The sequence below is a fragment of the Oncorhynchus masou genome, chromosome 1 (genome assembly GCF_036934945.1).
Source record: "Oncorhynchus masou masou isolate Uvic2021 chromosome 1, UVic_Omas_1.1, whole genome shotgun sequence".
Taxonomy (NCBI): Eukaryota; Metazoa; Chordata; class Actinopteri; order Salmoniformes; family Salmonidae; genus Oncorhynchus; species Oncorhynchus masou.
The window spans coordinates 9,144,859-9,160,529 of record NC_088212.1 but is presented as its reverse complement, the minus strand read 5'-3'; the positions used below and the strand labels follow the sequence as shown (position 1 = coordinate 9,160,529).

The window sequence follows — 15,671 nt, the reverse complement described above, 5'->3', positions numbered from 1 at the left end:
GAACCAGCAGGTCGTTGATATAGATTAGTATGGTAGAAGAACCAGCAGGTCGTTGATATAGATTAGTATGGTAGAAGACCCAGCAGGTCGTTGATATAGATTCATATGGTAGAAGAACCAGCAGGTCGTTGATATAGATTAGTATGGTAGAAGAACCAGCAGGTCGTTGATATAGATTAGTATGGTAGAAGAACCAGCAGGTCGTTGATATAGATTCATATGGTAGAAGAACCAGCAGGTCGTTGATATAGACTAGTATGGTAGAAGACCAGCAGGTTGTTGATATAGATTCATATGGTAGAAGAACCAGCAGGTCGTTGATATAGATTAGTATGGTAGAAGAACCAGCAGGTCGTTGATATAGATTCATATGGTAGAAGAACCAGCAGGTCGTTGATATAGATTAGTATGGTAGAAGAACCAGCAGGTCGTTGATATAGATTCATATGGTAGAAGAACCAGCAGGTCGTTGATATAGATTAGAATGGTAGAAGAACCAGCAGGTCGTTGATATAGATTAGTATGGTAGAAGAACCAGCAGGTCGTTGATATAGACTAGTATGGTAGAAGAACCAGCAGGTCGTTGATATAGACTAGTATGGTAGAAGAACCAGCAGGTCGTTGATATAGATTAGTATGGTAGAAGAACCAGCAGGTCGTTGATATAGACTAGTATGGTAGAAGAACCAGCAGGTCGTTGATATAGACTAGTATGGTAGAAGAACCAGCAGGTCGTTGATATAGATTAGTATGGTAGAAGAACCAGCAGGTCGTTGATATAGATTAGTATGGTAGAAGAACCAGCAGGTCGTTGATATAGATTAGTATGGTAGAAGAACCAGCAGGTCGTTGATATAGATTCATATGGTAGAAGAACCAGCAGGTCGTTGATATAGATTAGTATGGTAGAAGAACCAGCAGGTCGTTGATATAGATTCATATGGTAGAAGAACCAGCAGGTCGTTGATATAGATTCATATGGTAGAAGAACCAGCAGGTCGTCGATATAGATTCATATGGTCGAAGAACCAGCAGGTCGTTGATATAGATTCGTATGGTAGAAGAACCAGCAGGTCGTTGATATAGATTCATATGGTAGAAGAACCAGCAGGTCGTCGATATAGATTCATATGGTCGAAGAACCAGCAGGTCGTTGATATAGATTCGTATGGTAGAAGAACCAGCAGGTCATTGATATAGATTCATATGGTAGAAGACCACCAGGCCGTTAATATAGATTCATATGGTAGAAGAACAAGCAGGTTGTTGATATAGATTAGTATGGTAGAAGAACCAGCAGGTCGTTGATATAGTTTAGTATGGTAGAAGAACCAGCAGGTCGTTGATATATATTAGTATGGTAGAAGAACCAGCAGGTTGTTGATATAGATTCATATCAGGATCTGGGCAAGAGCTACCTAAGTATGGTTCCCAATCAGAGACAACAATGACAACAATAGACAGCTGTCCCTGATTGAGAACCATACCCGGCCAAAAACAAAGAAATACAAAAACATAGAAAAGGGAACATAGAATTCCCACCCTAGTCACACCCTGGCCTAACCAAAATAGACAATAAAAGCCTCTCTATGGCCAGGGCGTGACAATTGGTGATTTTAACGTTTCAACATTCTCTTATACATCAATTGTTCTAGGATAAAAAAAGAAACATGGTAGTACAGATTTTGGGCGATAATTTCTAAAAGATCTTGGAGTCCCAGATTTATAGAGGGGTATAACTTTGGCAATTTAGGAACACTACCAGTTTGCAAAGATCTGGTAAAGATATACATTAGAGGGTCAGTGAATGAGGAAGACACTTATTTCACCAGAGGCACCAATCTCATCATGACCTGCTGCTAATACTGTATCTTTAAGTTACAAATTACCTCCATTACATCATCACCTCCATTAAGTCAACACCTCCATTACATCATCACCTCCATTAAGTCAACACCTCCATTACATCATCACCTCCATTACATCATCACCTCCATTACATCATCACCTCCATTACGTCAACACCTCCATTACATCATCACCTCCATTAAGTCAACACCTCCATTACATCATCACCTCCATTACGTCAACACCTCCATTACATCATCACCTCCATTACGTCAACACCTCCATTACATCATCACCTCCATTAAGTCAACACCTCCATTACATCATCACCTCCATTACGTCAACACCTCCATTACATCATCACCTCCATTACATCATCACCTCCATTACATCATCACCTCCATTACGTCAACACCTCCATTACATCATCACCTCCATTAAGTCAACACCTCCATTACATCATCACCTCCATTACGTCAACACCTCCATTACATCATCACCTCCATTACGTCAACACCTCCATTATGTCAACACCTCCATTACATCATCACCTCCATTACGTCAACACCTCCATGACGTCAACACCTCCATTACATCAACACCTACATTACAGCATCACCTCCATTACATCATCCCCTACATTACAGCATCACCTCCATTACATCATCCCCTACATTACATCCATTACATCATACCCTACATTACAGCATCACCTCCATTACATCATCACCTCCATTACATCATCATTAGCATCACCTCCATTACATCATCCCCTACATTACATCATTACATCATACCCTACATTACATCACCTCCATAACATCATCACCTCCATTACATCATCACCTCCATTACGTCAACACCTCCATTACGTCAACACCTCCATTACATCAACACCTACATTACAGCATCACCTCCATTACATCATCCACTACATTACATCCATTACATCATACCCTACATTACAGCATCACCTCCATTACGTCAACACCTACATTACAGCATCACCTCCATTACATCATCCCCTACATTACATCCATTACATCATACCCTACATTACAGCATCACCTCCATAACATCATCACCTCCATTACATCATCACCTCCATTACGTCAACACCTCCATTACGTCAACACCTCCATTACATCAACACCTACATTACAGCATCACCTCCATTACATCATCCCCTACATTACATCCATTACATCATACCCTACATTACAGCATCACCTCCATTACATCATCACCTCCATTACATCATCACCTCCATTACATCATCACCTCCATAACATCATCACCTCCATTCCATCATCACCTCCATTACAGCATCACCTCCATTACATCATCACCTCCATTACATCATCACCTCCATTACATCACATCATTACATCCATCATCATCACCTCCATTACATCATCACCTCCATTACATCATCACCTCCATTACATCATCACCTCCATAACATCATCACCTCCATAACATCATCACCTCCATTACATCATCACCTCCATTACATCATCACCTCCATTACATCATCACCTCCATAACATCATCACCTCCATTACATCATCACCTCCATTACATCATCACCTCCATTACATCATCACCTCCATGACATCATCACCTCCATTACATCATCACCTCCATTACATCATCACCTCCATTACATCATCACCTCCATGACATCATCACCTCCATTACATCAGGAGGATCAAACTGAAGCAAAGGGAAATGTCCCTTAATGTAATTCAAGGGATTTCCATCAGTTTTCTAAATGTTCTGTATACTCTAGATCAAAATAAATGTAGTGACATAAACATGGCAGATTATGAATGATGTGCACAGATCCTTATTGTTGAACTTCAAGTGTTGAACTTCAAGTGTTTACGAAGGACCTGATGTTTGAATAGCTGTCTGTGATTAAAGGAATAGTTCACTCATGTAATACAACACATCACAGCCATATTATTTGCTCTATACTTTTTTTGTGGATTGTATTAAATGAAGGAAATACTAAAAAATAATGAACTCTCCCTTTAAGGCTGCGATTAAAGCCAAAAGAGTTTGCTGTTTCCCAATGTGCTTTGCTTCTGCATGAGTCACCGTACTGCATCAGATTTGCAATCATTTCATTGTTATCATGGACCAGACAGGTATTTGTGTCATGTTTGGCTTTATTTTGCCAAACAGTCTCGAGAAAGAGAGTAATCCATCATTCGCCTCTTTTTAAAACAGCCCATTTGTGGCAATGTTCAAAGCTGTTATGATCTCGAGATAAACTTCTATGCACTGTGTTTTGGTCTGTCATTTACAACACATAAGGCTCTCAGAGCGGTCTTGAAAGCACAGTGGGGCTTCCAGTTGATACCCATTACTGACAAATCGCTGTATGTACTTTGTACACATGGGGAAAATACCACAATGGACCACTTTGGCTCTGCAATTGGGCTCTGCAATCGGTGGCAACAGTGTGATTTAGGCTGGGCTGGTGGCATCGCCCACTGGCTGCAAAGAAGAGGGTCCATTATTCTGCAACCTGTGGCAAATCAAGATTGACAGACTACACGAGCAGTCTCCTTAAGGGCTTGTTATGCCTTGCCATTTATGGAGATTTTTTTTTGTATCAAACGAAATCCGCCTGTCTCTTGATTTTCATAAATGTCTTAATGTAGTCTTTCTGCTCCTCTCTCTCTCTCTCTCTCTCTCTCTCTCTATCTCCCTCTCTCTCTGCTCCCTCCCTCTCTCTCTCTCTCTCTCTCTCTCTCTCTGCTCCCCTTCTCTTTCTATCTCTCTCCTCTCTCTCTCTGCTCCCCTCTCTATCTCTCTCTCCCTGCTCCCCTTCTCTTTCTATCTCTCTCTCTGCTCCCCTCTCCCCTTCTCTTTCTCTCTCTCTCGCAGGACACAGAGATTGTGAACACGGCCATCCTAACAGGCAGGCGTGTTGCAGTCCCGGTGAAGGTGGTCACAGTGGAGTGGGACGGTACTGTGAGGGAAGTGGACGATACGGTCGGCTGCAGGTCCACTGACGAGGACGTGGTCAAGGTACGGTCTAGAACACTTCCCACAGTCTGCCACATCATTGCCCAACAAACCAACACAATAAACAGAACACAGAACTGTATTGTTACTTGGATAGTCTTCAACTCCACGATGTACAGACGATAGATTGCACCTTTAACCTCAGTCACACAATTGATTCTGTATCTTTTTCCGGTTTGCGAAGCGAACATGAATACATTGGCTAAGTTGTTTGCATAAACCTTTCCTGTCAAAACACAGATGTCAATGCACTAATGTCTGCTAATGCAAGGACACATGGAGCAGAAATACAATCCTACAAAAGAAACTGAGGAAATGAAGGTTGCTCTCAACAAATAGCTCTCAGCTGCTCTCAGTTGCTAAACAGAGTTTGTCGCTAATTCGTTCTACATTTCCATAATTAGGCAGTTATTATGTGGAAGCAGTATTCAGTGTTTGTTGAATTAGATAAAGAGAGTTGTAAAGTCAAGACGTAATACAGTCTGTTTTTTTGGTAAAGGTGCTAGTACTATTTCTCCTGATTATGCACAGTTTAGCACGTTGAATTACACTATTTGTCGCTAGCGTTCAAAACAGACAAAGTGGCGTCTAAAAGATTGACTCCTATTGGCTTGGCCCTCAGCCAAGGGCCGAAACAACAGCATTACTCTGACACATTCAATATCAAGGCAATTTCCTATAACATGGAGCAAGGTGTTGTTTAAATACAATCAATACGCTGGAACCGTGGAACCATGGAACAGTGGAACCATGGAACCATGGAACAGTGGAACCATGGAACCATGGAACCATGGAACAGTGGAACCATGGAACAGTGGAACCATGGAACCATGGAACAGTGGAACCATGGAACAGTGGAACCATGGAACAGTGGAACCATGGAACCATGGAACAGTGGAACCATGGAACAGTGGAACCGCGGGAGCTCATTCCATAGCAGTGATACAAACGACGACCAGAGAAAGTGTTATTAATGCCAGGGGCAACTGTTTCAGGCCCTGTCCGTTTCAAATCAGAACGCTCCAGAGTTATGTTATATCGTCAACACTTTAGCAGGAAGTGGATCAGAAGCAGACAAGCGGCTTTGTTGTCACTCTCTAGTGACTGGGAAGGTCCACATGTAAAATCTCCAGCTTGCTCTGTTGACAGCCAATCTGACAGGAATTCCCTCCAGGTTAAGCACACCTTTAACCCAGATATGACAATAGCTCCCTGAAGCCTTTTCCAGGTAGTCAGACAGTAAGAAAGTTATTTTGACAGTGTTGTTTGGAAGTCAGATCATCTCACAACTGGAAAAGGAGTGGAAGCCATATATATATATATATATGTATATGTGTATGTATGTATATATGTATATGTGTATGTATATATGTATATGTGTATGTATATATATATATGTATATATGTATGTATATGTGTATGTATATATATATATATATATATATATATATATATATATATATATATATATATATATATATATATATATGTCAATCTGCACAAGGCTAGTGTACCTCTGAAACCTGTGTATGGAGCCAACCTGGCCTGGGATCAAATAGTATTCGTTTTCTTATGAATACTTTATCTGCACTTGCTTGACCAAGCCTGGTGGTGCAACGTTCAATAGAATAGTCCCAAACATTCAAACTCCGCTCATTGGACAGTGCAGGCAGGCTCAATCAAAGGCCGAACCCAGGTCTGGTGGGGAATCTAGAGGAGTGGGACCGACTGTCTCCCAGACATGTGTATCACCAAAATAAAGGCCTAGATTCAATCAGATCAAGTATTAACTGGAGATAGCCGACACCCACATCTTATTTTTATTTTTAATTTTACCTTTATTTAACCAGGCAAGTCAGTTAAGAACAAATTCTTATTTTCACTGAGGGCCTGGGAAAAGTGGGTTAACTGCCTGTTCAGGGGCAGAACAACAGATTTGCACCTTGTCAGCTTGGGGGTTTGAACTTGCAACCTTCCGATTACTAGTCCAACGCTCTAACCACTAGGCTACCCTGCCGCTGGTGTTTTGGTGGTGTTGGAGGTGTAACTGCGTTAGAGCTGTCAAATCGCTGAGCGGCCGCTTGTGTGGTCATTGTCACAAAGCCACACCCTGTCCCACTTGCATTAGAAGGTCGAGAACGAGAAGGTCTAGGCTATATAAAAAATAATGACACTTAAATTGAAAATCATTCAAAACAGAAATTCATTTCTATCAGCCTAATCATGGTGTAGATTACAATACACATTACAATACAATACAATACAATACAACACAATACTACACAAGGCTGCATGGGATGTTTTGTCAAACGCCAGGAAGCGTTTGCTGATTGGACAGCTCCAATGCAGTTACACCTCACACATCGCCTAAATAAAAGCAATGAAACTGCTATTGCAGTTGTTGGTTATCACGTGTTAAGGCAGACCCGATTGAATCTAGCCCAAAAGCACCAAGTGATTAGCATCTACCTGATTCACTTAGGTTTTTTCAGTTAACACTGTTTGTGTTTGGGACTTCTGAATGGCAAAGATGAACCTCTAGCGTCACTTGAAAGTTTAAAAAAAATGTCGCAATGGTCTTATCGTCACTCCATTAGTCATGTCCCTTTATCTTGTGTATCTCCTCCTTGATGACAGCCCCCCCCCCCCCCCCCGTTAGGAAGAGGGAATTGATATGTGAGTCTCGTGTGCGTTCTGTGTAGTTGTGTTATTAGGGATGCTATACGTGATGTCCTGATGTTGACACAGCAGTATGTGTAGTTCAGGTTCCAGCAGGGTACAGGAGGGGACAAGAGGAGAGGGGAGGAGACATGAGTGGACAGGATAGGGCAGGAGGAGACAGCATGGGGCAGGAGGAGACAAAAGGAGACAGGTGGGGAGAGGAGAGGACAGAAGGATACAAAAGGAGATGGGAGGGGAGGGGACAGGAGGAAACAGGAGGGGAGGGGACAGGAGGAAACAGGAGGGGAGAGGAGAGGAGAGGAGGAAACAGGAGGGGAGAGGATAGGAGGAAACCGGAAGGGAGAGGAAGGGACAGCAAGTTAGAGGAGGGGAGAAGAGGGGAGGGGGTAGGGGGGGAAGAGGAGAGGAGTGGACAGAAGGATACAGAAGGAGATGGGAGGGGACAGGAAGGGAGAGGACAAGAGGAGACAGGAGGGGACAGGAGCGGAGAGGAGAGGAGGAAACAGGAGGGGAGAGGAAGGGACAGCAAGTTAGAGGAGGGGAGAGGAGAGGAGAGTAAGTTAGAGGAGGGGAGAAGAGGGGAGAGGAGAGGAGAAGAGACGAGAGGAGAGGACAGCAAGTTAGAGGAGGGGAGAAGAGGGGAGAGGAGAGGAGAAGAGGGGAGAGGAGAGGAGAGGAGAAGAGGGGAGAGAAGAGGGGAGAGGAGAGAAGAGGAGAGGGGAGGAGGGGACAGCAAGTTAGAGGAGAGGAGAAGAGAGGAGAGGAGAGCAAGTTAGAGGAGAGGAGAGGAGAGGACAGCAAGTTAGAGGACAGGAGAGGAGAGGAGAGGAGTGGAGAGGACTGAGGAGGAGGGGACAGCAAGTTAGAGAAGAGGAGAAGAGGGGAGAGGAGAGGACAGCAAGTTAGAGGAGGGGAGAAGGGGGAGAGGGGGAGGGGAGAGGATGGGACAGCAAGTTAGAGGGGAGAAGAGGGGAGACGGGGAGGGGAGGGGAGAGGAGGGGACAGGAGGATACAGAAGGAGACGGGAGAGGAGAGGAGGGGACAGGAGGGGAGAAGAGGGGAGATGAGGAAACAGGAGTGGACAGGAGGAGACAGGAAGAGACAGGAGACAGTAGTACGTGGGCTCATTACTCACATTACCTAGCATTGCCACCACACACACAGAGAGAAGTGCTGATGTTGCATGATAATGCAAATATACGTGTTGATGGCTTAATATAGCAAATAAACGGGTTGATGGCTTGATAAAGCAAATCCATTTGTCAGTGGCGAAAATCACGCAGGCTTAGCATTGAAATCTCTGTTTCAACAGTGCCACATTAACTGGCCACTGCAATAGGGTTAGTGCCATAATTGGCTCGTGTGAAGATTCCTCCCCGTAATGTCGGTGGTAATTGAGTTTGACAAAGAAGAAGACAGAAAAGGAAGGGTGGTGTTGAAGGGGGGAAGAGGTGGGGGGAGTGTTAGAGACACAAAGGGAGGAAGAGGTGGGGGGAGTGTTAGAGACACAAATGGGGAAGGGGGAAGAGGTGGGGGAAGTGTTAGAGACACAAAGGGGGGAAGGGGGAAGAGGTGGGAAAAGGGGGGAAGAGGTGGGCTCGAGACACAAAACAAAAAGGATTGAAATTGATATTTTTCTTCCCTTCCTCCCGTGTCATTTAATAAAGAAGGCGCTGAGTTTGACACGTCTCTGGGTTGCCATCTGATTGAGAGTGTCCTTGTGCGGGTGTGTGTGTGTGTGTGGGGGGGGGGGTTGCTGAGATAGGACAGGAGGTAAGGGCATGGAGGGAAAGTGAGAAGGATAAGGAGAGGGGAAATAAGGGTTCTAGGGGTACAGGTGCAGCAGACGGGCGCATGTGGCCATCAGCTAGTGGCCCATGCAGCTCCGTACAGTCAGAACCTGATGAGGACAGGGTGACCTTATTTCACTGTAACTCAATCAAACCTTAGACGGTTTAGAAAGTTACCAGAACCCAGGTGGCTGGCTGGGGCAGAAAGTAAATGAATGGTTAAGTGGATTAGAGACAGATGCGGTACCTGCCCCTCTCTGGCCCACTTGGGTTTAGCTCCTAATAGGCTTATAAATAGAGAAGGCTTGGTCTGCTTCCTGGTTCTGCTTCCTGGGACTGCTTCCTCCCCAGTCCTGATAGGGTCATTCACACGCCAACATCACAAACAGTGTGTGAAGGCTTAAGGTTACAAACCATCATCGTTTCTGGTTTTTGTTTATGCTGTCCAGTATTTACCTACCTATTACCTACCTATTACCTACCTATTACCTACCTATTACCTACCTATTTCCCTACCTATTTCCCTACTTATTACCTACCTATTACCTACCTAATTACCTACCTAATTACCTACCTATTACCTACCTATTACCTACCTATTACCTACCTATTTCCCTACCTATTTCCCTACTTATTACCTACCTATTACCTACCTATTACCTACCTATTTCCCTACCTATTTCCCTACTTATTACCTACCTATTACCTACCTATTACCTACCTATTTCCCTACCTATTTCCCTACTTATTACCTACCTATTACCTACCTATTACCTACCTATTTCTGTCCATAATGTTCAAGGATAGTCTGGGCAAAAAGAGGCTAAACCATCAAAACTGTAAAACTTCTATTCAAATGAAATGTTCTGAAAAGTGGATTTATCCGATGAAAATATAAATAGCTTCATAACACTGATATCTTCATGACACCAACATTGTCTCATGCCACAGGCGATTCTCTAGCCAATGAGAATAGAGAGAATTGTGTCATCACAAATGTAGAATGAGATAGCTGCTAGGTTATTACAGTAAGAGAGCAACACCCTGTGATGAAGTATGACATTGCAGTTTTCTATGCCACCTTTATAATGTGTCATGTCAGCCACCGTCTTCTCTCTCTCTATCTATCTCTCTCTCTCTCTCTCTCTCTCTCTCTCTCTCTCCCTGCTGTCTTCTCTCTCTCTCTCTCTCCCCCTCTCTCTCTCTCTCTCTCTCTCTCTCTCTCCCCCCCTCTCTCTCTCTCTCTCCCTCTCTCCCTCTCTCTCTCAATTCAAGGGGTTTTATTGGCATGGGAAACATATGTTAACATTGCCAAAGCAAGTGAAGTACTGTAGATCATAAACAGAAGTGAAATAAGCAATAAAAAATTAACAGTAAACATTACACTCACAGAAATTCCAAAAGAATAAAGACATTCAAATGTCATATTATGTCTATATACAGTGTTGTAACTATTTCTCTCTCCCCTCTCTCTCTCTGTCTCTCTCTCTCTCTTTATCGCTGTTTTTATCTATCTGTCTCGCGTTCTCTATCCCTTCCCGCTCAGGTAACATGGAACGTTAAAGAGATAATAAAGAGTTTGTTTGTCCTTGACTGGGAGAATAATTTATGAATTGGAATGACTTTGAAAGCCAATGACAGGAGAGAGGGTGAGATTGTCATGCAAAAGTTGATGTCCCAAATGCTGTAACCCCTATAAACGTTACGGCCTTGAATCAATAACTAATTAGTCCTTCATTATTTTGCAGTCCTAACACATGCTCTTAAAAGGGTTAAGTAGTGCCTTTGATTGTGATCCCTGGCTGTATACCCCCCCATGCGGAAATCCCTGCTCAATTGTGACGTGCCACAAGGTTTCGGGCCTGACCGTAATTCACAGAGCGGTCGAAAAAAAGGGTAATTTTCTAACTCTGAATGACTCCCGACCGGGAGCTTCCCTGTCACCCATGTTTGCCGGGGATGGAACTTGTCCCCCATGGCCCCCTGGCCCGATGTGCTCCCTCTCCCGTCCCATCCCCACCGGGAGCCATTACGTCTCTTTGCATATGCATTAGCGCATCATCAGTCGCACACAATGAGCCATAGACTGCCGGCACTAATGTCCCTCCGAGCCGTCTGTCACTCTGGAATCAGAGACGTGGCATGCAGTAATAGTGGGTTTCACTCAAGGCCTTGCCTGGCCTCGGGCTATGGGCTCTGAGAAGAGCTCGGCACTAGGCAGAAAACCCAATTAGTCTTAATTACATTATAATATAATATTTATATATTGTATTAGACGTGTTTAAAGAGAGACGCCAACTTTTTGAAGATATTTCTTTATATCTGATGTCCCCTATGCTGTGTTGTAAGCCTGTACTTTCATTTACGCCCTCAGTACTGACCTCCAGCTCAAGATCGCTCCTCAGTAGTCCCTAAATCTTACCAGCTCCTCAGTTTAAATGTCCCCTATTGTCTTACCAGCTCCTCAGTATAAATGTCCCCTATCGTCTTACCAGCTCCTCAGTATAAATGTCCCCTATCGTCTTACCAGCTCCTCAGTATAAATGTCCCCTATTGTCTTACCAGCTCCTCAGTATAAATGTCCCCTATTGTCTTACCAGCTCCTCAGTATAAATGTCCCCTATCGTCTTACCAGCTCCTCAGTATAAATGTCCCCTATCGTCTTACCAGCTCCTCAGTCCTCAGTAAAATGTCCCCTATCGTCTTACCAGCTCCTCAGTATAAATGTCCCCTATCGTCTTACCAGCTCCTCAGTATAAATGTCCCCTATCCTCCTCAGTATAAATGTCCCCTATCGTCTTACCAGCTCCTCAGTATAAATGTCCCAGCTCCTCATAAATGTCTTACCAGCTCCTCAGTATAAATGTCCCCTATCGTCTTACCAGCTCCCCCTCAGTATAAAATGTCCCCTACCAGCTCCTCAGTATAAATGTCTTACCAGCTCCTCAGTATAAATGTCCCCTATCGCCAACTTACCAGCTCCTCAGTATAAATGTCCCCTATCGTCTTACCAGCTCCTCAGTATAAATGTCCCCTATCGTCTTACCAGCTCCTCAGTATAAATGTCCCCTATCGTCTTACCAGCTCCTCAGTATAAATGTCCCCTATCGTCTTACCAGCTCCTCAGTATAAATGTCCCCTATCGTCTTACCAGCTCCTCAGTATAAATGTCCCCTATCGTCTTACCAGCTCCTCAGTATAAATGTCCCCTATCGTCTTACCAGCTCCTCAGTATAAATGTCCCCTGACCCCTATCGCTCCTCCTCAGTATAAATGTCCCCTATCGTCTTACCAGCTCCTCAGTATAAATGTCCCCTATGTCCCCAGCTCCTCAGTATAAATGTCTTACCAGCTCCTCAGTATAAATGTCCCCTAAATAAATGTCCCCTATCGTCTTACCAGCTCCTCAGTTTAATTGTCCCCTATCGTCTTACCAGCTCCTCAGTATAAATGTCCCCTATCGTCTTACCAGCTCCTCAGTATAAATGTCCCCTATCGTCTTACCAGCTCCTCAGTATAAATGTCCCCTATCGCCCAGCTCCTCAGTATAAATGTCCCCTATCGTCTCCAGCTCCTCAGTATAAATGTCCATCGCTTACCAGCTCCTCAGTATAAATGTCCCCGCCTATCGCCTTACCAGCTCCTCAGTATAAATGTCCCCTATCGCCTCGCTTACCAGCTCCTCCTCAGTATAAATGTCCCCTATCGTCTTACCAGCTCCTCAGTATAAATGTCCCCTATCGCTTACCAGCTCCTCAGTATAAATGTCCCCTATCGTCTTACCAGCTCCTCAGTATAAATGTCCCCTATCGTCTTACCAGCTCCTCAGTATAAATGTCCCCTATACCAGCTCCTCAGTATAAATGTCCCCTATCGTCTTACCAGCTCCTCAGTATAAATGTCCCCTATCGTCTTACCAGCTCCTCAGTATAAATGTCCCCTATCGTCTTACCAGCTCCTCAGTATAAATGTCCCCTATCGCCTTACCAGCTCCTCAGCCCCTATCGTCTCCAGCTCCTCAGTATAAATGTCCCCTATCGTCTTACCAGCTAGTATAAATGTCCAGCTCCTCAGTATAAATGTCCCCTATCGTCTTACCAGCTCCTCAGTATAAATGTCCCCTATCGTCTTATAAATGTCCAAGTATAAATGTCCCCTATCGTCTTACCAGCTCCTCAGTATAAATGTCCCCTATCGTCTTACCAGCTCCTCAGTATAAATGTCCCCTAGCTTACCCTCAGTATAAATGTCCCCTATCGTCTTACCAGCTCCTTATAAATGTCCCCTATCGTCTTACCAGCTCAGTATAAATGTCCAGCTTACCAGCTCCTCAGTATAAATGTCCCCTATCGTCTTACCAGCTCCTCAGTATAAATGTCCCCTATCGTCTTACCAGCTCCTCAGTATAAATGTCCCCTATCGTCTTACCAGCTCCTCAGTATAAATGTCCCCTATCGTTACCAGCTAAAAATGTCCCCTATCGTCTTACCAGCTCCTCAGTATAAATGTCCCCTATCGTCTTACCAGCTCCTCAGTATAAATGTCCCCTATCGTCTTACCAGCTCCTCAGTATAAATGTCCCCTATCGTCTTACCAGCTCCTCAGTATAAATGTCCCCTCGTCTTACCAGCTCCTCAGTATAAATGTCCCCTATTGTCTTACCAGCTCCTCAGTATAAATGTCCCCTATCGTTACCAGCTCCTCAGTATAAATGTCCCCTATCGCTTACCTCCTCAGTATAAATGTCCCCTATCGTCTTACCAGCTCCTCAGTATAAATGTCCCCTATCGCTTACCAGCTCCTCAGTATAAATGTCCCCTATCGTCTTACCAGCTCCTCAGTATAAATGTCCCCTATCGTCTTACCAGCTCCTCAGTATAAATGTCCCCTATCGTCTTACCAGCTCCTCAGTATAAATGTCCCCTTACCAGCTCCTCAGTATAAATGTCCCCTATCGTCTTACCAGCTCCTCAGTATAAATGTCCCCTATCTTTACCAGCTCCTCAGTATAAATGTCCCCTATCTTACCAGCTCTTAAATGTCCAGCTCCTCAGTATAAATGTCCCCTATCGTCTTACCAGCTCCTCAGTATAAATGTCCCCTATCGTCTTACCAGCTCCTCAGTATAAATGTCCCCTATTGTCTTACCAGCTCCTCAGTATAAATGTCCCCTATCGTCTTACCAGCTCCTCAGTATAAATGTCCCCTATATAAATGTCCCCTTACCAGCTCCTCAGTATAAATGTCCCCTATCGTCTTACCAGCTCCTCAGTGTCCCCTATAAAGTTAAATGTCCCCTATCGTCTTACCAGCTCCTCAGTTTAAATGTCCCCTATTGTCTTACCAGCTCCTCAGTATAAATGTCCCCTATCGTCTTACCAGCTCCTCAGTATAAATTTCCTCTATCGTCTTTCCAGCAGTCTGGTCTAAACAGTCTGGTCTAAACAGTCTGGTCTAAACAGTCTGGATGTAGCAGTCTGGTCTAAACAGTCTGGTCTAAACAGTCTGGATGTAGCAGTCTGGTCTAAACAGTCTGGATGTAACAGTCTGGTCTAAACAGTCTGGTCTAAACAGTCTGGATGTAGCAGTCTGGTCTAAACAGTCTGGATGTAGCAGTCTGGTCTAAACCGTCTGGAGGCAGCAGTCTGGTCTAAACAGTCTGGATGTAGCAGTCTGGTCTAAACAGTCTGGATGTAGCAGTCTGGTCTAAACAGTCTGGAGGCAGCAGTCTGGTCTAAACAGTCTGGAGGCAGCAGTCTGGTCTAAACAGTCTGGTCTAAACAGTCTGGTCTAAACAGTCTGGATGTAGCAGTCTGGTCTAAACAGTCTGGAGGCAGCAGTCTGGTCTAAACAGTCTGGAGGCAGCAGTCTGGTCTAAACAGTCTGGTCTAAACAGTCTGGTCTAAACAGTCTGGATGTAGCAGTCTGGTCTAAACAGTCTGGTCTAAACAGTCTGGATGTAACAGTCTGGTCTAAACAGTCTGGATGTAGCAGTCTGGTCTAAACAGTCTGGATGTAGCAGTCTGGATGCAGCAGTCTGGTCTAAACAGTCTGGAGGCAGCAGTCTGGTCTAAACAGTCTGGATATAGCAGTCTGGTCTAAACAGTCTGGAGGCAGCAGTCTGGTCTAAACAGTCTGGTCTAAACAGTCTGGTCTAAACAGTATGGATGTAGCAGTCTGGTCTAAACAGTCTGGTCTAAACAGTCTGGTCTAAACAGTCTGGATGTAGCAGTCTGGTCTAAACAGTCTGGTCTAAACAGTCTGGTCTAAACAGTCTGGATGTAGCAGTCTGGTCTAAACAGTCTGGTATAA

General features: G+C 44.3%; 1 protein-coding gene across 1 annotated transcript in view; it reads left to right on the top strand.

Moving 5' to 3' along the window:
* Window positions 1-15,671, top strand: part of si:dkey-215k6.1 (transmembrane protein 132C) — a 469,509-nt gene that overhangs the window by 406,785 nt on the left and 47,053 nt on the right. The window contains exon 5 of the mRNA XM_064935774.1: window positions 4,747-4,890. Coding sequence (XP_064791846.1) covers window positions 4,747-4,890 — 144 coding nt within the window. The remainder of the gene's footprint in view (window positions 1-4,746; window positions 4,891-15,671) is intronic.